General features: G+C 54.2%; 1 protein-coding gene across 1 annotated transcript in view; it reads left to right on the forward strand.

Moving 5' to 3' along the window:
* Positions 1–21,892, forward strand: part of PREX1 (phosphatidylinositol-3,4,5-trisphosphate dependent Rac exchange factor 1) — a 173,828-nt gene that overhangs the window by 149,469 nt on the left and 2,467 nt on the right. Inside the window, exons 22-37 of the mRNA XM_032879024.1 lie at positions 375–562; positions 857–1,018; positions 1,494–1,704; positions 2,116–2,392; positions 4,829–5,035; positions 6,103–6,191; positions 7,471–7,553; positions 7,707–7,797; positions 10,298–10,426; positions 12,322–12,363; positions 13,450–13,670; positions 16,319–16,418; positions 17,975–18,118; positions 18,216–18,330; positions 20,161–20,227; positions 21,260–21,432. Coding sequence (XP_032734915.1) covers positions 375–562; positions 857–1,018; positions 1,494–1,704; positions 2,116–2,392; positions 4,829–5,035; positions 6,103–6,191; positions 7,471–7,553; positions 7,707–7,797; positions 10,298–10,426; positions 12,322–12,363; positions 13,450–13,670; positions 16,319–16,418; positions 17,975–18,118; positions 18,216–18,330; positions 20,161–20,227; positions 21,260–21,432 — 2,299 coding nt within the window. The remainder of the gene's footprint in view (positions 1–374; positions 563–856; positions 1,019–1,493; positions 1,705–2,115; positions 2,393–4,828; positions 5,036–6,102; positions 6,192–7,470; positions 7,554–7,706; positions 7,798–10,297; positions 10,427–12,321; positions 12,364–13,449; positions 13,671–16,318; positions 16,419–17,974; positions 18,119–18,215; positions 18,331–20,160; positions 20,228–21,259; positions 21,433–21,892) is intronic.

Consider the following 21,892-nt stretch of genomic DNA (forward strand, 5'->3'; position numbering starts at 1 on the left):
GCGGCTTGGAATCCCACTGAAAAAGGGAATGTCCGGTTCTCTTTGTAGATCCAATGGAAGTCCCAGACTTGACTCTCATTGGCCTGGCTCGGGTCACATGCTTGTTCCTGAACCAGTTGCCATGACTGAAGGGTTTGGTTAGGGCTTCCTTCTTCTGAGCCACAGAGACTGGGAATGGGGCACAAAGGTGTATTCCTAGAAGGAAAATCGAGGACAAGGGGTAAGCGAGAGTGGGCTGGCCAGAATGGGCAGAGCTGTAGCACAGGCTTCTCCCCACATGTCCCACGTGAGCCACTGCCGTGCTGGGTTGCGGGGGCGGGCTGGCTGGGGGGTGGTGCCCCCTCCTCAGGGCTGTCTGTCCCTTTGGCTTCCAGCCTTCCCCCTGATGTCCCTGGGGCCCCAGCTGAGCCTGCATGAAGACAGCCCTGTGGTCACCTTGACCGTGGACAACGTACACTTGGAGCATGGCGTGGTGTATGAGTATGTCAGCACCGCAGGCGTCAAGTGCCACGTACTGGAGAAGATCGTGGAACCCCGTGGCTGCTTCGGCCTAGCTGCCAAGGTCTCGCTGGGCGCTGCCCTGCCCTGGGGGGTGGGGCACCTCATTCTCATTTCCTACAACTTAGCCTGGAGCCCTGATGTCTAGTTGCTGCCCCACCACTTGGCAGTTTTGGGATTTGGGAGAATTGCTTTTTCCCCCTTTCCTCTTTTCTCTTTAGCCTCAGCTTATTTATCGGCCGGTAGCAGATCCCATCTCACGGGGCTATTACAAGCCTACAGGGATCACCATAGAGAAACTGCTTAAGACCCTCCTTGGTGCACAGTGTGTGCTCAGTGGTGGTTCGTATTTCTGCAGATCCTCAAGGCCTTTGCTGCCGATGACAGTGTCTTTGTGCAAAACTGTGGGCGGCTCATGGCCCTGAACAACAACATCAAAACCATGTCCCACTACGAGTTCCGCAACATCTGTGACACCAAATTGGAGAGCATCGGCCAGAGGATTGCCTGCTACCAGGAGGTACTTGCACCCCAGAGGGTATCAGCCTGGGCTGTTTTGGTTGTCAATGTTAAAATTCAACCCAACATAGGTTAAACAAATAGGAGTATTTATTGGTTTATGTTACTAAAAAGTCCAGAGGTGAACTTCAGGCATGGTTGTATCCAGGTGCTCAGCTATCACACCATCACAAGAAGGTGGCCTCTCTCCTTCTCACGCTTTTGGGGAGAGATGGTTCCTCAAGGATAGCTCAGAGCAGCTGAGGTGAAGAAATGAATGTGGGTGGGTAGTTGGAGGCCTCAGATTTCCCCATACCTTCCTTGAAATCTGGATGCAGTGAAAGGCAAGTGTAGGGGAATTCACTTTTCCATTTGAAGCTATTGGCATTTTGTCTAGTTTTGGAATGTCTGGCCTAGACTAGGGTGAAGTGGGTGCTGGAAGTGGGCCGGAATTCCCAGACCCCTGAATCATGACCCATATTCCCCACCTTTCTCAGTTTGCAGCCCAGTTGAAGAGCAGGGTCAGCCCACCCTTCAAACAAGCATCCCCGGAACCCCATCCACTGTGTGGCCTGGACTTCTGCCCCACCAATTGCCACGTCAACCTCATGGAAGTGTCCTACCCCAAGACTACTCCCTCAGTTGGCAGGTCCTTCAGTATTCGTTTTGGTCGTAAACCCTCCCTCATCGGCCTTGACCCCGAGCAAGGTAACTGTGTGTGTCTGTTAGATGTTGTGTTCAGATCTGTGGAAACATGTCCAGAGACCAGTAGTCTAGGACTAGAATGGTGGCTCCCCAGTTAGCCATCAGGGATCCAGGTTCCTTCTAGCCCACCATCTCTAGAGGTGGCTTCCTTCCTGAAGGATGCCTTATGATGTAAAACGGCTGTTGGAGTACCAGCCATCATGTCTGTGTTCCAGTCAGGAAAAGTTTCATGGTGGTTAAAAGCATCTCAAACTGAAACTTTCCTCTCCAAGTTATCTAGTCAATTAAAAGAATATTTAATAGAAAGTTTTTCTCATTCATTGGGATCCATGGAATAGGTTTGTATATTTCTAAGGGGTTTATGGGTGTCTGGAGGCTGTTTCCAAACGAGCTCCCCCTCTCCCCCCGCTGTAGGCCACCTGAACCCCATGTCCTACACCCAGCACTGTATCACCACCATGGCTGCCCCATCCTGGAAGTGCCTGCCTGCTGCGGATGGGGACCTCCAACAGCAGGGCCTCAACGACAGCGGCTTTGGGTCTGCCAGTGAAACGGCTAGCCAGGAGGACCGGGGCCTGAGCTTCCTACTCAGACAGGAGGACCGTGAGATCCAGGGAGCCTACCGGCAGCTCTTCACCAAACTGGACGTGGCCTTGAAGGAGATGAAGCAGTATGTCACCCAGATCAACAGGTGCGCCCGGCCCCAGAGGGAACGGGGGAGGGAGTGGGAAGGTTGGCATTTGCCAGCCTCAGCAATGCCAATGTTTTGGGTAGAATAACCCTTTGTATTGGGGAGGGGGGCGCTGTGGGGTTACCTCATAGGTGACTTAGTGATGTCCCTGGTCTCTATCCTCGAGATGCTATGGCTCCCCTGGTCCAAGGTTGTGACAGCCGGAAATGTCCTCAGACATTGCCAGATGCTCCCTGCGGGGGGTGGTGGGGGGTGGGTGGAGCCCCCCCCCCCACCCGGATGGAGAACCACTGCTCTGATGAAATAATGGATGTGGGCAGCAGTCACTAGGAGATGCTGATGCTATTTGGAGAAATGTTTGGAGGGAACTTTCTTTGCAGAAGGAGAGACAGCTGGACTTGTCCTTCTTGGTGTCATGCCACAGGACACACAGTGGAAATGCGCGTCCTCCGGCCAGAGGCTGGGTCTAACTACTCAGCGACGGGATGTGGGGGATAGAGGATGCTGAAGTGGTACTCTGGGAAGGCAGGTGGCCAAATCCATAGGGTGGGTGATTCTAGAAGACAAGTGACCCAGTCTCTTTAACACACAAGTGGGGGTGGGTGGGGGGCAGCAGGTACAGGGAGGAAGAAGAGAGACTTGAGACACACATCAGCCACATACGACATCTGGACCTGGTCAAGATTGTGTTTTCAACACACCATCTGTGAAAAGACACCTTCAAGACTGTCAGGGACATTTGAATGTGGGTGGGCATACGAGATAGTATTGGGAATTACTGATTTTGTTAGGTGTGGTAATAGCAGTCTGGTTATGTTTGCAAGACGGTTTCTTGGCCTTGACACTACTGGTATTTCGGGCTGGGTCGTTCTCTTCTGTGGGGCCGTCCTGTGTGCTGTGAGACATTTAGTGGCCCTGTGGGCCTCTACTCACCAGAGCCCAGAAGTGCCCCCCTCCTCCCCCACGTCAGTTGTGACAAATAGAAACATATCTGGGCATTGCTAAATGTTTGCCTCGCAGGAAATGTGCTAAATTGCTAAACGTTTCTGGGGAGTGGGGGTGGGGTGACATGAAGAACGTTGCTTTAAAAGAAAGTCCTTACATGCTAGAGACGCACGTGGAAGTCGTTATGGGGGAAATTACATGATATCTTAGAATCATCTTAAGTACTCCAGCGGAGGTAAAAGCAGTGGGAACAAGTGAGGAGACAGAGGTGGGCCCTGAGTTGCCAGGGCTGCAGTGGCCTGCTGGGTCCCTGGGGCTTCTCATGCTGTTCCTTCTACTTTTGTGGGAGTTGGAAATTGTCCATGATAAAGGAAAAATAATGTAGGCTCTGGAGGCGAGAGTCGTGCGACTGAGGTGCTTTGCCTGTCTGAGCCTCACCTGCAGGGTGGGGCAAATGCCAACGCGGAGCCCACTGAGGGGAGGTGGGGTAGGTCAGCCGGGGTCCGATGGCCACCTGCAAGGCACCAGATGCTTTTCTGAACATTGTACGTTTTACATTTTAAGTCCCTTAATCTTTTTTTTTTTTTTTAAAGATTTTATTTCTTTGACAGACAGATCACAAGTAGGCAGAGAGGCAGGTGGTGGGGGTGGCGGGGTGGGGGGGATGCAGGCTCCCTGCCGAGCAGAGACCCCGATGCAGGGCTCAATGCGGGGCTCGATGCGGGGCTCGATCCCAGGACCCCGGGATGATGACCTGAGCCAAAGGCAGAGGCTTAACCCACTGAACCACCCAGGCGCCCCTTAGTCCCTTAATCTTGACAGCTGCCTAGGACACAGTTACTGGTATGACTCCATTTTGCAGCTGAAGAAACTGAGCCTCAGAGAGGTTAAATAGTTGCTTTAGGTCTCTAAGCTACGAAATGGTAGCATTGTGATTTGAATCTGGGCCCGTCTTAGAACCCTGTGCGCTTAACCATTGTATTCTGGGCCAGGGACTGACGAACTATGACCTGTGGCCCAAATCCAGCTCAGCCCACTGCTTGTTTTTTTTTTTTTTTTTAAATAAAGTTTTATTGGAACATAGCCATGCCCATTTGTTTATATCTTGTCTGTGATGCTTTCCCACCACAGCAGTAGCATGGAGGAGTTGAGTAGTAGCAGACTGCGAGGGCCTGCAAAGCTGAAGAGATTTGCTCTCTGGGCCTTTTATGTGGAGTTTCCAAGTTGTGTTCGGTGCTTTTGAGCCTCCTGTGGCTTCGCATGAAATAAACCTCCTGCCCCCTACGTCATGCCCTCTACGGGAGGGATGGTGTATGGGTATCTGCAGAGTTGCTGGCCGGATTTTCAGGGAAGGGATAGGAAGCAGTTGATGGCTCCCTGTGTTTTGGGTCAGAGGCCAGGCCCAAGGTTAGGGCCTTATCTGAGACCTTCCTGGAAGAGAATGAAGCTGGGGGGCCTGCGCCTTTAAGCTGACACTCTTTGGTCCCACAGGTTGCTATCCACCATCACGGAGCCCACCTCCGGTGGGTCCTGTGATCCCCCCTTGGCCGAGGAGGCTTCATCCCCCCCTCTGGTCAGTGACGAGAGCGAGATGGACAGGGCCGACCATGGGGGCATCAAGAAGGTGTGTTTCAAGGTGTCTGAGGAGGAACAGGAGGACTCGGGCCATGACACCATGAGCTACCGTGACTCCTACAGGTGAGGTCATCATGTGCGGATCATGTGGGGTTGGATGTGGATGGCCGGGGGAGAGTTGAGGACGCTGGTCCATTGGAAGTCAGAAGCAGTGGGACATTTCCTAGAAAACAGTGGGATGGAGCAGCGTTTTAAACAGTTGGTTCTGGGAGATTCTCTGAGCTCCCCAGAGCACATCCCAGATGCCCCCTTTGGCTCTCCTGCCCTGAGGCCAGCGTTGCAGGGCCTGGTCCCTTGTGGTCCCCTGTGGCCCCCATCTGCCTTTTTGGCCACAGTTCCGCTCTGCACTTGTTCATGGAATGTGGGCAAAGAAAAGGTCAAGGTCTGTGGTATGTTTTAAAACTCAACATAAGACATATGGTTCCTACAACGAACACCAGTTATTTTTACTTGATGCAGGGAGGAAAAGAGTGTTTTTCCCCCTTCTAACTCTGAGAGATTCTGAATTGTTTTCTTGCTGGTTATGTTAATTATAACCAGATCAGCAAAGTCCTAATTAGTGGGTTAAATAACACTAAAAACTCAGTTTCCCATCGTAAACTATATAGCGGGTAAATCGAATTTCTTGCCTTGAGTAAACAAGCCTTGTGGTCTCCAGCGAAAGGTTATGTAATGTTCAACCATCGTAAATAAAATAGAATCTTACAGGGTGCGTCCGAAAACACAGAACTGGCCACATGGGACGAGAAAACCCTTCGCCCCAGTCCAGCCTTTTTCATTTTCTTTCTGTCTTCACGGGAGCCACTGGTCAGTGTTTCTGGCTTGGTGTTAACACATTGGGATGCTCTGGCTAACTGGGCGCTCTGTGTCCTTGGGGCCTCCTGTCCATAGTCTTGAGAGTTCCATTCTTACATTTTGGGGTCCTGCGATTTTTCCCTTAATTGTCAAAAAGGTGAAGGGAAGATCTGTGAGATTTGATCCCCTGTCCTTTCTGAGCTTACCCACCCGGACAGCCCTCCCTGTTTCTGCCACTGGGGGTCAAGGGGCCAGGAGAATGTGGGATCTGGGAGCTGGGACCCGAAGGTGTGCCCCGGAGGGTGACGCATCCCTTCCTCTCTGCCCCTTTGCAGCGAGTGTAACAGTAACCGGGACTCAGTCCTGTCCTACACCAGCGTGAGAAGTAACAGCTCCTACCTGGGCAGTGACGAGATGGGGTCTGGTGAGTGCAGTGGCTAGTGCTCCCGGAGAGCCGCCTCCCCGCACCGGGATTCTGTTTTGCTTATTTCGCTTTTATTCTATTACTTCGCGTAGAGTGGTGGCCTATTCCCTTTCAATCACGTAGTCAGAAGCTGTTTTTTGAGCACCCACTGTGTGCTGGGACCTCAGCCGTGTAGGGAAAGATGAAGGTCCTGGCGCTCGTGGAGCCCATGTTCTCCATGAACGTCACAGACCCAGAACAGTAGAGACATACGGGATGCGCTGACGGATGGGGGTGTTGGACAGTGATGTCACTCGAGTAGGGTGACCTGACGCTCTCTGTAAAAATGACGCATGCTCAAACCAACATTTCTGATGACCCAGAAAAGTGCAGAAGAAGTACACGAAAGTAAGTCAGAGTCTCACCCCGTCCCCCGGAAGTGACCGAGAGTGGTATTTGGAGATGACTGGTGAGCGCGAATTTCTGCACAGATGGATGTGTGGGTGGATGGCCAGCTGGACACACAGACAGAAACAATCGTTTATAAATGAGACTAGACTGCACTTGCAGCTTTCCCTGAAGGGCTGAAATTTGTTTTTATTTTAGTTTCATTGATTACGGCCTTTAAAAAAATCTGTTTTGTGCTTAGGTCATATATCCACACGGTTCCCATTTCAGAAGGCATGAGAGGGCGGGCGATGACAAGCCTCTTTCCCGCCCTGGTCACCCGGCCGCGGGTTCCCCAGCTCCCACTGTCCCTGCTGCCTTCTGGCCTCTTCCCGAGCTAGTCCATGCCTACAGATTTCATTGTAATTATACTTCAGTTCGACAGAAGAAAAAGAAGCTGGAGTATAATTGACGATATTGCTAAACTTCAGATAAATGTTTCATCACGTAAGATGTTTAGCCACATAAAGTGTCCCTGGGGAGGTTTTAGGCAGGAGCTTATGTGTGGGAGGTGATTAACTCAAACAGCTGGGAGATGAATCTGGAGACTTGACATCCAGCTCCTTTTTCTCTGGCCCTCTGGCTCCTCATTTGCAGAATGGAATAATGACAATGACTTGCCATTGTGTAATGCTTTAGTTCCTGGTGTCTGTTTTGCGGATGAAGAAATTGAGGCTCAGAGAGGGCAGGTGATCTGCCCAGTGTCACACAGCCAGGATCTGAGTCTGCCGACTCCAGATATGCCTGGGGTTTTGGAACTCTGTTGCTATACCGCCTTCTTGGCAAAGAGGTTGGGAAGTGTGGATGAATGGGACAGGGATAGTTGGTGGCCATGGCTTCTTCCTTCTTCCAGGGGATGAGCTGCCCTGTGACATGCGGATCCCGTCAGATAAGCAGGACAAGCTTCACGGTTGCCTGGAGCATCTCTTTAACCAGGTAGGACCTTTGTCCCCGCCCCCGGCCTGACCTCGGGGTCCTCCCATCACCCCTGGTGAGAACAGAAGAGCCAGGAGCTGGGGTAGGGGCTGTGGGTCACGTCCCCTGGAGGGCTGAAGGGGCCAGACTAACTCGGAGCTTCCTGCTGCCCAGGTGGACTCCATCCATGCACTTCTCAAGGGGCCAGTCATGAGCAGGGCTTTTGAAGAGACCAAGCATTTCCCCATGGACCACAGCCTGCAAGGTGAGCGGACAGGAGTCCCGAGGCTGGGAATGGCGTCTCGCCCCCGGCCCGGAGACAGCCTGCCATGGGGAATGCGTGCCGGATGGGGCAGGACACCTGGGTCATAATCCCAGCTTTGTCCCTCTCCTGCCCCCTGGCTGTGGGCTAGTCCTGGGGTCAGCAAGTTCAAATTCAGCTCCTGGGCGATATCCACCCATAGCTTGTTTTATTCTCAGGAGCTGAGACTGATTTTTTTTTTTTTTATGAAGAGTTGTAAAAATAAAGACAGAAACTATTTGTAACAGACCACATGCCTGCAGAGCCTAAAACAGTTCCTATGAGGCTCTTTCCAAAAAAGTTTGCAGACCCCTGGACTGGTCCTGAGCCTTTCTGGGGCCTTTGTGTGTTTGTAACATGAAGGGAAGGACCAGAGCAGCTTGCTAAATTCCCACATCCCCTCCTTCATCATTTTAGCTGCACTCACAGATCCTACCTACATCTTCATGTTTTTTAAAACCATATTCATTTGCTGTCTTTGTTAGCATTGACATAACTTTTCGTGAAAATATTTCCCTTTTAAAAATTTAATCTTGAAAAGAGCTTCTTTAACTTCCCCGTGTATGAAGAAAACCAGCATAACATACTATGAAGTCATGATTACCATGATGCTAAATCCACTGGAAGCATCAACAAAAAAAGGTCATTATACTGTCATTAGGTATGCCGTGGCCCGCCCAGAGCTCTTCGTGCTTTCCTGAGAGGGATCAGTGAGTTAAAGAAGCATTAAGGATTTACTGGAACCAAATCGACACTTTATTCTTGAGAATAAAGAATAAATGATTGAGAGAGAGAGAATTGACATTTGTGTCCTCCCACCAGCCTTTTCTCCCATTTGCCCAACCACCTATCATCTGTGTACTTGCCCACCCACTCGTCCACATACCATACATCAACCACCCATCCACTGTCCATCCATCCACTGACTCATCAACATGCCCCCATCGACCCACGCATCCACCCACCATCCATCCACCTACCCACCATCCACCCACTCGTACTTTCTTATCCACATACTAACCCACCCACTTACCACCTATCCACTGTCCCTTCATTCATCCGTCCATCCACTGACTTATCTGCATGCCCGCCCAACCACCCACGCACCCACCCACCATCCATCTACCAACTCATCCATGTGCCTATCCACCCACTCGAGCGCCATGCGTCCATCCATCTACCTACCTGTATACACACCCACCCACCCACCACTCATCCACATGCCTACCCATCACCCACCACCCATCCACTGTCCATCCATCCATCTGTCCATCCACCTACTCATTCACATGCCCACCTGCCTACCATCTACCCATCCATCCGTCCACCCACTTGTCTACACGCCCACCCACCCCCACCCATCCACTGTCCATCCATCCATCCATCCATCCACCCACTCATCCACACACCCACTCACCAACCCACAATCCATCCATCCATCCATCCATGCATCTATCCATCCATTAATTCCCAGGAACCAGCTCATGCCAGGCCTTGTGCTGGGTGCTTGGGACCCTGAGATGGATGTGATACTGCCCTGACCTCAAGGAGCTCTTGGTTGAGTGCAAGAGTTGCTCCTTAAATAAGGGTGGGAAGTGGTGAGGCGTGGGAGTGTTGTGGATCCTCTTTCCCTCCTGTTGTCTCATGATCATCTCTCCCAGGGATGGGCCTCAACAAGGAGAAATGTCAAACTCAGAAAAACCACAGATATCTCAGAAACCTGAGACCTCATAGGAAGAAAGAGGAAAAGGATAGGGGCCTGGCCTTTGAATGGTCCTGCTGGGGCCAGGTTCAAATCCCATCTCTGTCATTACCAAGCTGTGTGATTTTAGGCAAGTTTCTGTGCCAAGAATTCCCTCTCTATATAGGGAAAATGTTATAACTCATGTGCTAGCTTGATTGTGGCTATGAGGAGGTAGTACCTGAGAATTTTTCCATGACCATGTCCGGGCTTGGGAGAAAAGTATGCGGTGATTGATTTGTGATGTCTGCATTGGATTGGTTATAACTGTGAGAAGCTGCAGGCTCAGACTAGAGGGAAGGAATGTGGAGATTGATTAGTGATGTCTGCCACGAGTGCGGTACTATAAATCAGTAGCGTACTTCCCATAGATTTGCCCCCCATGGACCAGTTAATTCTAAGGAGTCCTGCCAGAATCCTTTTTTTTTTTTTTTGAGATATTCATTTATTTGACAGAGAGAGATCACAAGTAGGCAGAGAGGCAGGCAGAGAGAGGGGTGGGGAAGCAGGCTCCCTGCTGAGCAGTGAGCCTGATGCAGGGCTCTATCCCAGGACCCTGAGATCATGACCTGAGCCAAAGGCAGAGGCTTAACCCACTGAGCCACCCAGGCACCCCCTGCCAGTATCCTTGATCTAGGATCCTGAGCTTTGGAATCTGGTGATGGGCTAGAGGCATTTGTGCCATCATTCTTCAAAGCTACCTCTGTCACTTTCCTGCCCCAGAGTTCAAACAGAAAGAAGAGTGTACAGTCCGTGGCCGTAGCTTGATCCAGATCAGCATCCAGGAGGACCCTTGGAACCTTCCCAACTCCATAAAGACCCTCGTGGACAACATTCAGAGATACGTGGAAGGTGAGTTGGTCAGGGAAGGATGTTTTGTGGCCTTCGGTTCTTAATGTGGGATGTAGAAAGATCAGGAATGGGTCTGTCTCATGTCCCATGTCTGTCCATGCCCAGGGGAACAAGGAGAGCGGGTGCCCCTTTCTCAGCTGAGTGTCCTGCCCTGGGCATGGCCCTGGGCCTTGTATGACCTGGGGACTGCTGGGGCTTCCTTGCGGGCAGGAGGCTGAGAAGGCTGAACTGGTTTTTTCTTCTCTGGCTCCGAAATGATGGATTTAATTCAATTCCTTTTATTTGTTGTTAAGGTCACAAGCTGGGGGCCCACAGGTAGGTTTGGATACTGTAGCATTAGATGTGAATCCACTGCCAGTACTTATAATCCAAGAAATCACATAAAAATCTAGATATCTAGGGGTGCCTGGGTGACTTAGTCAGTTAAGCATCTGGCTCTTGGCTTCGGCTCAGGTCGTGATCTCAGGGTCATGAGATTGAGTCCTGCATAGGGCTCCCTGCTGAGCATGGAGCCTGCTTGGGATTCTCACTCTCCCCGCCCCCAACCACTCACATGCTCTCTCTCTCTTTCAAAAAAAAAAAAAAAAATGTAGCTTTCCGACTGCTCTCGAACAGTCAGAAGATCTGGCAGGTAATAGGCCTGTAGTCCCACATTCACATTCAGCTAGAGACGGGGGCCGAGGGTGCCGTCCGGATCCTCCCACTCCCCGGTCCTTCCTGCCGCCTGCTGTGTGCTCAGACTTCTGATTTGACCTCTCGGGTCCTTGGTGGTATTTGAGCCTGGGCCTCCTGGGTTGGAGAAACCCCAGGCCAGCAGGACGTGTGCTAGGCCTCATGGCCGCCTGCCCCGGGAAGAGCAGCCTCTGAGTTGGAAGTCTGCGTTCGCCCCCAGCTGTCCCGTTTTCCAAACTATAGTCAGTTGAGAGCACAGATTCTGCAGCCGGATCGCCGAGTCTCCGCTCTCCACGCCGGGCTGCTTGGTTTCGGCAGGTTCTTTGATCTCTCTCTGCCTCTGCGCCTTCACGTGTAAAATGGGCTCATCCCACCGCCTCGCTCCCATGTGCCACGACAGTGTGGCACACGGGAAGCCGCCAGGAAGTGGGTGCCCCGCGGTAGTAACAGTGGCTGTTACTCCCACGCCAGCCTGTGCCTCGGGTCTCTCCAGGACAGCAAGGCTCCAAGAAGCTGACTCCGAAGGCCTTAGTTTCCTCGTGAGCCCCTTCTGGGCCCAAGAGCCTCTTTCTGCAGGAAAGAGAGGATGTGAGGCCGGTCTCTGGAAGGTCTGGGCTTTGTCCATGCGTGTGCCAGGCCGTGGCTGTGTGGGATGTGTACAAGGACCCGAGGACACGCCTGTGCATATGTCCACGTGCGAGTGTGCACCCACGTGAGTGTGCGCCCACACCTGGGCTCTGGCCCACAAGTCGGAGGGGCCGGCTTCAGTCTCTTTTTGGTGGGCACATGGAAACAGATGTGGCTAGCACTTGGGGTTCCGTTGCCTGGACGTCTGGGGTTCCTAGAACTCATCCGGTATTCAGCGGAAGCTTCCTTAGCACAGCAGGTGTGTGCTGGGGGAAGGGGGCGCTTTGCTGTGGGGGGTTCCGAGCACCTGGGCCATGGGGAGCGCCCAGCTACATGGTACCTTTTTTTTTTTTTTTTTTTAAAGATTCTTTTTATTTATTAGAGACAGAGAGAGATCATAGCTGGGGAGGAGGGGCAGAGAGAGAAGCAGACTCTCCACTGAGCAGGGAGCCTGACATGGGGCTGGATCCCAGGACCCCAAGATCATGACCTGAGCCGAAGGCTGATGCTCAACCGACTGAGCCCCCCAGGAGCTCCTGCATTGCACCTTCTGCTGACTTCTCTCAGCCTGTCTTTTTTCTGCCTTCTCCTTCCAGATGGGAAGAACCAGCTGCTTCTGGCCTTGCTGAAATGCACAGGTGAGGCCTTTGACGGGGCAGTATCTGTGATTGGCACATACCAGTGTGTCCAGGAGAGGCTGTCCTGGCTGGGGCTTTCTTGATTGCAGTCCAGGGAGACCTCTTCTGCCGGCCAAGGTCAACTTTCCCATGGTCATTGGGGCCCGCATCACGGCCTCTGGACCCTCTAAGAACCGTTTAGACCTCATTTCTTCCTCTTGTCTCCAGGGACAAGTCTCAGGGCCCTGGTGCCAGGAGCCCTGGCTCTTGCCATCTCCTGGGCCTGGGTGGATCTTGATGGAGGCTCAGGATAGAGGGTGATGAGGAGGGAGGCTCCTTGCCTGTGGTGTCCTCAGCTCCAGCCTGGGACTCCCTGCCCAGCAGACAGGGGGAAGAAGAAAGGGCCGATGGTGGGCTGGAGGAGGGGAGGGGTGGTTGGAGGTGTTCTCTGTCCCTCCCTCCTTTCCTCAGCCAGGGGGCAGCTAAAATAGGATCTAGTTCAAAATCAGACACTGAAAACCAGTTGGCAGAAGCCAGTATCAAAAGTAATCTTTCCCAGAAGATTGGGACCGTGTACAATGGATTGATTGAAATTGGCCAGTTCTGCAAACCACGTCTAAAGCAGGGCTGGGGAAATTGGTGGGGTGTGGGGGGTGGCAGGGGGCAGAAGGACGAAGGTCGACTTCTCAGAAACAGAGAAAATGGTAGAGTGCGTGGAGCTTGGCAGACATGCTTGGTGTCCTTGTCATCCCCCATCAAGGCCAAGAAATCCCGTAACCCGTGGAGGAACAGCTGAGGGGAAGGGTGTTTGGGAAAGCCTTAGGAGAATGAAAAAGTTTTTGTTGTTGTTTTTTGAATAGGCAGATGGATCATTGAGAGAATTAAGTCTGTTGGCAAATTGGCTTGTTTTCAGAGAATTGGATTTTGTGAACTTGGCTTTGCTTGGCTGGGCTTAATTAACGTCTGGCCAGCCGGCCTCCGAGGGTCTGGTGGGAGGTTGGTTTTGGGGGCCCCGGGCTTTGGGGTCTCCGGGCTTTGGGACGGGGGAGCCCGTGGCTGGCACCAGAGCGCCCAGCCCAGCAGGGCCTGTCCCCGGCCTCCCTCCAGACACCGAGCTGCAGCTGCGGCGGGACGCCGTCTTCTGCCAGGCCCTGGTGGCCGCCGTGTGCACCTTCTCCGAGCAGCTGCTGGCGGCCCTCAGCTTCCGCTACAACAACAACGGCGAGTACGAGGACAGCAGCCGGGATGCCAGCCGCAAGTGGCTGGAGCAGGTGGCGGCCACCGGCATCCTTCTGCACTGCCAGTCCCTGCTGTCGCCAGCTGCCGTGGTGAGTGAGGTGGCCAGGAGGCGCCTCCCCGGGACAGGGTACGGGACGGCCCGTGGTTGCTCGCTCAGGCTCACACACACCTCGTCATTCAGTCAGCATTTATTGAGCACTGACTGTATGCCATCATTACAGGCACGGGGATCCCATGGTGAACAGAACAGTGTCCTTGTAGTCAGGAATCTTCTATCTGTGTGTGTGTGTGTGTGTGTAGGGGGAGGGACAGGTGTAAATAAGGAAAATCGATGGTATAGACCAGTGGTTCTCTGCCAGGGCAGTTTTATCTCTGAGGAGACACGTCATGATGTCTGGATGTATTTGAGATGGTCACAGCTGAGGGCAGAGGTGGATGCTTCTGGTGGTCGGTGTATGAGATTGAGGTTGCTGCTAACATTCTACAAGGTCCAGGGTGCCCTTCCCCAACAGATCATTCTCTGGCCCCAAATGTCAACAGGGCCCCTTTTGAGGAACCTTCATAAATAGTGAGGAAGGCTAAGGAGAGAAAGGCTAAGGAGGGAAGCAGGTGGGAGTGTCTAAGGTGGCAGCCATTGAAAGTTTTGATAAGGTGGCCAACGAAGCCCTCACTGAGAAGTTGACATCTGACTGAAGAACGAAGCAAGGGAGGGAGGGAGACATGAGGATATTGGGGAGGAACTTCCAGGCAGAAAGCACAGCAGGTGCAAAGGCTCTGAGGCAGGAGCCTGCATGTCTGAGAAACAAGGTGCCCCATGTGGCTGGAGCAGAGTGAACCAGGGGAGGGTGGGGGAGGTGAGTCCTAATAAGAATTCTCTGCCTCACATTGTGCAGGGTCTTGCAGGCTGTGGTAGGGGCGTTGGCTGTTACTCTGTGTGGTGGTAAGCCCTGGGAGGGTTTAGAGTAGAGGAGGGAACAGGGTCTGACTTCTCCACTGAACCAGTCATCCGTGTTGCTGGGTGGGGATGAGACTACTGAAGAGCAAGAGGGCGCTGGGAGGTTGGAGAGCAGACTTCGGCAGTAATCAGGCAAATAGCATCTCATTTAATCCTCGCAGTAGCCCTGAGATGGGTCCTTTCCAGCCCACATTTTAAAGATGAGAACCCTGAGGCCCAGGGACGCAGGTTGGAACCCTGGGAGTCTGACTCTCCCTGGGTAACCCGTGGGTGCCCTGCTTTCTCTGCACCTCCTCTTTTATCTCTGACTGCCCTGTCCATCCACTCTCAGGGCTCAGAATCGGGTGGGTTCCTCTGTCAGCCCCAGGGAGGCAGAGCCAAGGCCACAGCTGTTGTGGGCACTGGTGCCCAGAGCTGACGTCCCCCAGAAGTGCAGCACACAGTGGACCTTGCTCTATGCTCTTTGCTCGTCCATATCCACCCCGTGTGCCTGTTGCTGGAGCTCCCCCCACATCTGCAGCTCCAAGCCTCCTAGACATTGTCCCAGGCCAAGCTGGAAGCCCCAGGCTGCTGGCCAGATGGGGAAGTGTGGCCGTGGCGCGCCCTCTGCTGGCCAGTGTTGTCTGTGGCTGTCTGCCAGGCGGGAGATCTGCGCTCATTTGGTTTCTGGGAAAACCGGAATAGGGCGTGGGGCCTGGTGCATCATTTTATCAGCTGCCACGGTGTGCCAGGTTTTGAGCTGGGAGCTGTGGGTCTGAAGCTCACTTTCTAGCAGGGGTTGGGAGTGGGGAGAAGAAGCGGCCTGAGCACAGGGGATAGGGGAAGGAGTGGGGATGGAAAGAAGGGGAGTTCTGCAGAAGATGGAATGGGGCTGAGTTTCTTCGGGTTCAGTGGTCAGAGCCCGCTTCTCTGAGGAGGGGACATTTGAACTAAAACCTGGGTAGCACACAGCTGGTGTGGTGAATGGTCTGAGGAAGAGTGTGCTGGGCAGAGGGAACAGCATGTGCAAAGGCTCTGAGCAGAGGCCAGTATGGCCAGAGGCTAGCAGGCTGGGGGGATTTAGGGGATCAGGTTAGCCACGTCTGTAGGGATTGGGACTGTTCTAGAAACAGAGGGAGGACTCAGAGGCTTTGAGGCAGGTGGGAGATAGAGTTCAAATTAAGTTTTTGGAAGATAACTCGTAGTCACAGGGGAACCTAGGCCTGGTAAACCCTCAGCTTCCCTGCTCTTCCTGCATCTCCAGGGTTGTCCCTGTCTGCCCTTTGCTCAGGGCAAGGGTGGCAGAAGGAGACCCGCAGAGAGGCAGGTGTGGTCCTTATAGTTGGGGAGCTGAGGAGGGTGGGGGAAGTGGGTGGGTCAGGGGAAGGTTTTGGTGGCTGGGCCAGCAGGACCTGGTGATGGTCTGTACAAGGTGAGGGGACGGAGATGCTGAGGAGTCCTTAAAGGTTTAGGTCTTGGGCACCTGGGCCAGTGCAGGTGCGCTTTGCTGCTGGAGGTGGGTGAGAGGGGAAATGGGGACTTTTGTTGGGCGTGTTAGGTTTGAAATGGCTAAGAAGGGTCATTGCACATTGGAACAGAGATGGGTTCTGACCTTGGGAGGCACAACATGATCCAGGAGCAAATGTGATTTCCCATCCAGCCCCGGATAGCCCAGCATAGGACCTTGTGCCTGGTAGGCCCACAGCCTGGTGTGTTACCTGGGGTCGAATCACAGCATCTTTAAGTGAAATCCCCGGGTAGGGATGGCATTTGAGACTCTTCCACCCTGTCTCCCTCCTGCAGAAGGAGGAACGGACCATGCTGGAGGACATCTGGGTGACCCTGTCAGAGCTGGACAATGTCACCTTTTCCTTTAAGCAGCTGGATGAGAACTACGTGGCCAGTGAGTGATTCTTACCACCCCGGTCATGAGAGGTGGTGTTCTGGGATGGAGGGGACTTGCTTTGGGGCCACCCTGCCACCAGGGTGTCCAAGGTTAAATTGGGATCTAGCACTTTCAGACCTCTTGCTCCCAACATGAGTCTCAAGGCTGAACCTTGGAGCAAGTATGGAAAAGAGGGATTTTTTTTTGTATAAACCCAGCCATCTCCAACAACTCTTAGAAGGCAATAAGAGCCAATACCCAATTCTTACTAAAATTCTACGAGAAGCTCTTCTTTGGAGTGAAGACTTGAGAAGACTTCCTAAGGGTTTATACCATAATTTTCTTCCTTTCCCCCTCCCTCCCCTCCCACCTACTCTTTCACCTATCCAACCCCCCATCCATCCATCGTCCATTCCTCCATTTGTCCATCCATCCCGTCTCCTTATCTATTCATCCATCCATCCATCCGTTCATCTCCTCTACTTCTCCATCTATCCATCCGTCTATCTGTCTATCCACCCATCCATCCATCCATCCACCCACCTGTCCACCAATCCATCTGTTCTGCCCGTCTGCCCATCCGTCCGTCCATCCATCCATCCCATCTACCTACCCATCCACCCACTTGTCCATCCATCCATCCGTCCCATTCACCTGTCCATCTATCTGTCTGTCCATCCATCCATCCATCCATCCCATCTACCTATCCACCCACCCACCTGTCCACTAGTCCATCCGTCCATCCATCCATCCATCCATCCGTCCGACCGTCCTTGCATCCATCCATCCCATCTACTTACCCATCCATTCATCCATCCATCCATCCATGAACCAATGTCTACCTCCTTGGGGGTAATATCATCCGTTCAGAAGGCACTGACTACAGTCTAGAGGGACAACAGGTGTGTTCTCGGGTACCAGCTGGACCCGGCCGGCAGCGGCTGCCTGGCTGTAGACAGATTTGGGCTCTGGGGCACTGGTTAGTGGTTTTTGCTGTGGGTGCAGGATGGGGCGTGCGTGCCACAATTCCGCCACCCCTGCCGCAGGCTCTCCCTTACGGCTGTAAATAAGCTGCGGGTCCTATTCGAGGACAGATTTTGCTGGGTAGAGGCCCTGGGCTACCAGGTGAGGGGTACAAGGAACGTGGCAATGCTCTGAAGCCATGACTGCCCAGTGGGGCAGAATCAGCGCCGGGTCCAAGAACGAAGTAGTGGAAACTAGGACCTACGGAAGGAGGTGAAAAGTTAGAGGCTGCCCTGAGTGCGGGAGGACGGGGCTGTCCGAGGCTAGCCCTGGCGGGTGGGAGGACGGGGCTGTCCGAGGCTAGCCCTGGCGGGCAGGAGGACGGGGGTGGCTGACCAGTGCTCTGGGGTGGGCGGACAGGGAATTCCTGGGATGCATCTCGGAAGGTAGGAGGGGATTCTGAGGCTGCTCCTTTGAGGGGGTGAGAACAGGGAGGCCCCGGGACGCCATCTGGGGGTCAGAAGGCAGGGGGAAGCTGCCCGGGTGACGGGGGGCAGGGCTCCCTTCTGGCCTAGGTGGTGAGCCCCCCTCCCTGCCGTGTCCTCCCGCAGACACCAGCGTCGTCTACCATGTTGAGGGCAGTCGGCAGGCGCTGAAGGTCGTCTTCTACCTCGACAGCTACCACTTCTCCAAGCTGCCCTCCCGCCTGGAGGGCGGAGCCAGCCTGAGGCTGCACACCGTGCTCTTCACCAGAGGTGAGCTGGGCGGTGCCCAGTGGGGCCCACCGGGATGGCCAAGGCCTCTGAGCACACTGGGACCCAAACACCTGCCCTCCCACTTCTTCTCTCACAGCGCTGGAGAATGTGGAGGGCCCGCCTCCTCCAGGCAGCCAGGCTGCGGAAGAGTTGCAGCAGGAGATCAACGCCCAGTCTCTGGAGAAGGTTCAGCAGTATTACCGCAAACTCAGGTAGCTGCCTGGGCTACGTGTTGGGGACGGGAGTGTGGACACGGCCATGGCAGGGCGGACGTTAGCATGTGTGGGAGTGGCCTTTCCTTAAGCACCTGCTCTGTGCCAGCCCCTCTGTGTACACGGCCTCTTCACATCCTTCCAGTGGTCACAGGAGGCCATTCTGACCCACTTGACAGATGAGAAAACTGAGGCCCCGAGGGCATACCCAGCTGGCCCAGGGTCCCACAGGGAGACGGTGGCTGAGCTGAGCTTTGAACTGGCTCTGTTTGGCTCCAAAGCAGATTTTTCTAATTGAGAGGAGCTGCCTGTTTGGTTCAGTGTGGGGGAGGGACCTGGGGGAGGGGTCCTGGGATTCTTGATCCTGGGGGGTAAGGGAGGAACGGGGGGTGGTTCCCAGGGCCTTGGCCTTGCTCAGAAGAGGACTTCCAGAGAGAAGTGGAGAGCAGGGACCACCTCTGCCAGAAGGAAGCTTCAGGCCCAGGAAGGCAGCTCCCACTCCCCGCCCTCAGCCCAGCTCCTTCCTACCCCTGCCCCACCTTCTTGCCCTGTGAAGAAGGGAGGCTGCAACTCAGATCAGGGTTTCGGGGTGTATAAGGGCTTTACTGTTTTGGGGGCCTGGCTTTACCATTTGGAAATGGGAGAATGGTGCCTTCATTAGTTTGGAAAATATTCATTATTTGGAAAATATCCAAATATTTTGGATATTTTGGAAAATATCCAGCTGTATTTTTAAAACTGGTGTCTCCCTGAATTGATCAATGCCATCAATCCGTCCTGTGCCCTTTGTGGAATGTTTTAATTTTTTTAAAAAGATTTTATTTATTTATGGCAGAGAGATAGTGAAAGAGGGAACATAAGCAGGGGAAAGCAGCAGGCAGAGGGAGAAGCAGATATCCTGCTGAGCAGGGAGCCCGATATGGAACTCGATCCCAGGACATTGGGATCATGACCTGAGCTGAAGGCAGATGCTTAACGACTGAGCCACCCAGGCGCCCCAATTGTGGAATATTTTAAATGTTGCCTCTGAGAGCGTTCCCTCATCCATCCTTCTTTGTTCAGCACATGCTAAATGAGAGCTTTTGTGGGCCAGGCTCTGTTCTGGATGCTTGCTCCAGAGTCAGCAGTGGCCAAGCAGAGCCTCTCTTTCGTGGGATGCAGATCCAGAGTGGCAGGTGCCCTGCTTTGTCAATAAAGTTTTATTAGCACTGAGCCATGTTTGCTTGCATATGTACCGATAGCAGCAGCTGAGAGCATCTTGATAGAGACTGTCTGGTCCATTAAATATTTACTGTTCTACCCTTTACAGAAAAAATTGAGCTGAGCCCTATTTTCAGAGGAGGGGAATGAGCAATAAGCCAGTAGACAAAGAGCACTGTAACGTGTCCAGTGGTGACAAGTGCTCAGAGGAAAGATCCACTAGGACAAGGGGACAGACAGTGGGGAGGTTGGGTGCTGATTCTGATGACAGGCAGGGAGAGGTGGCATTTGAGGAGTGCCTAGAGGGTTACCCAGGAGTCCCCTTGTCCTCCCCCTCCCCCCTCCCACTGTTGGAGGACTAGGGACCCCCCCCCCACTGTTGGAGGCCTAGAGGATGCCTCCCCTCTTCCACTGTTGGAGGACTAAGGGAACCCCTCTGCCTCCCACTGTTGGAGGACCAGGGGACCCCCTCCCCCCCACTGTTGGAGGACCAGGGGACCCCCTTCCCCCTCCCGCTGTTGGGGGACTAGGGGCTGTGGACAGGGAGAGCAGTGCGAGGCGCCCTCAGGGAGAATCAGGAGGAGCAGAGGGCAGCAGCCACCACACCCTCACCCCGTCTTTCTCTTCCAGGGCATTTTACCTGGAACGGTCCAACCTGCCCACGGACGCCAGCACCACGGCGGTGAAGATAGACCAGGTGTGCCCCACCTTCCCTCCCCCCCGCCCGCCGCAGAGCTGGGGCAGAGCTGGTGGGTGTCGGGGTCCAGATGCAGCCAATGGGGCCCGGGGTCCCTCCCCAGCCGGAATCCTGGCAGAGAATTCCCTGAGGCCTGTGGAGTCCCTCCTCCAGGAATATCCCTCCTGGGAGAACCCCTTCTCCGTCAGGAATTCCAGCTTCTTCCCCACCGGCTTGGGAATTCCTGCCATGGTTTCCCCCCAGCCAGTGCCCACGCACCTGAGCCTTCCCGCTGCCCCCCATTCACCCAAGCCTACCTCCGAAGCGGCAGTCTACGCCAGATGTGGCCACAATGCTTTTCGTTTGATCGGGATTTGTTGCCAACATTCGAAAATCAAAAGGTTTCCAATGAAATGGGGGCTTCTCGCTTTTCTGGAGAAGCGGAGGGGTCTGGCTGTTTGGGGCCCTCGTCCCCATGTGGCGCAGGTGGCTTTCCAGGCGCGTGTGCTCCAGGCCTTCCATCCTTTCCCAGGCTCAGGCAGGTCTCGAATTTGACGGTGCTCTGGGGGTGCCGGCCTCGGGACTAGAGGCTGGGGCTCCCAGAGAAGCGGTGGGCACAGCCTCTGAAAGTTTGTAGTCTGCCTGACAGAATCATCAGATGACAAAGAACTGGCCGACCACCATGTAATGCCTGCACAGGGGATTGAGGAAAGCTGAAGGCCCGGGTTGGGGGTGGGTACAAGGTGGGTGGTTCTTCCTGGGAAAGTCCTGTTTGGAGAGGACAGCAGGGGACACCTCTCTCAGGCTTCACTGGGAGCACTCTGGGCAGGTAGAAGGTTAGGTCTGAAATGCGGTATAAACACCGGATACCAGCTTGCGGGCCAGTGGGGAGCCACAGATGGTCCTTGGGCGGGTGTCATGGAAGGTTGACTGGGCTGTAGCCCTGGGAGAGGTGAGCCAGGAGGACAGCTGCAACAACATGGCTGGATGGGGGAGGAAGGCCGGGTGGGGGTCTCTGCCAAACGTCCGGTGTGTGCGCGCCCCCCCTTGCAGCTGATACGCCCCATCAACGCCCTGGACGAGCTCTGCCGCCTCATGAAGTCCTTTGTCCACCCCAAGCCTGGTGCCAGCGGGAGCTTGGGCGCCGGCCTCATCCCCATCTCCTCTGAGCTCTGCTACCGCCTGGGCGCTTGCCAGATCGCCATGTGTGGCACGGGCATGCAGAGGTGAGCTGCTGTGACATCGGGCCAGGACGGGGCTGGACAGGGAGGCAGGAGTCTGGGTTTGAATCCTGGTTCTGGCACTGCCGGCTGAGCCCAGTCGCGGCCTTGGCCCTCCCTCGGCCTCCATTTGGGAAGTGGGACTGTGGGAGTAGGGGGTCCCAGGAGGCCCGTGGAACTGCCTGGCTCCCTGACTCTGGGGTTGATGTCAGTGAGAGTCTGTGCGGTGTGATTCTGCTTGACTCTCTGGTCAGCATGAGCTCACTCCTCTCCACTGGGGCAGGACTCCACTGGGGCCTCTGTGTCCCACTGGACACCCTCCCACTCTCTGCCCTTTGTCCCCGCTGCTGATCCCCTGGTGGAGGGTCAGCCTTCTCCGATTGGCCTTCCCTGACTTCCTGACTCAGCACCACACCCTCTCCGCACCCCACCGGGCTGCCCTACTCGTTTGCTTGGCAGCCACCCC

Source organism: Lontra canadensis, unplaced genomic scaffold, assembly GCF_010015895.1.
Source record: "Lontra canadensis isolate GAN:19392208 unplaced genomic scaffold, GSC_riverotter_1.0 scaffold65, whole genome shotgun sequence".
In the NCBI taxonomy this organism is placed as follows: domain Eukaryota; kingdom Metazoa; phylum Chordata; class Mammalia; order Carnivora; family Mustelidae; genus Lontra; species Lontra canadensis.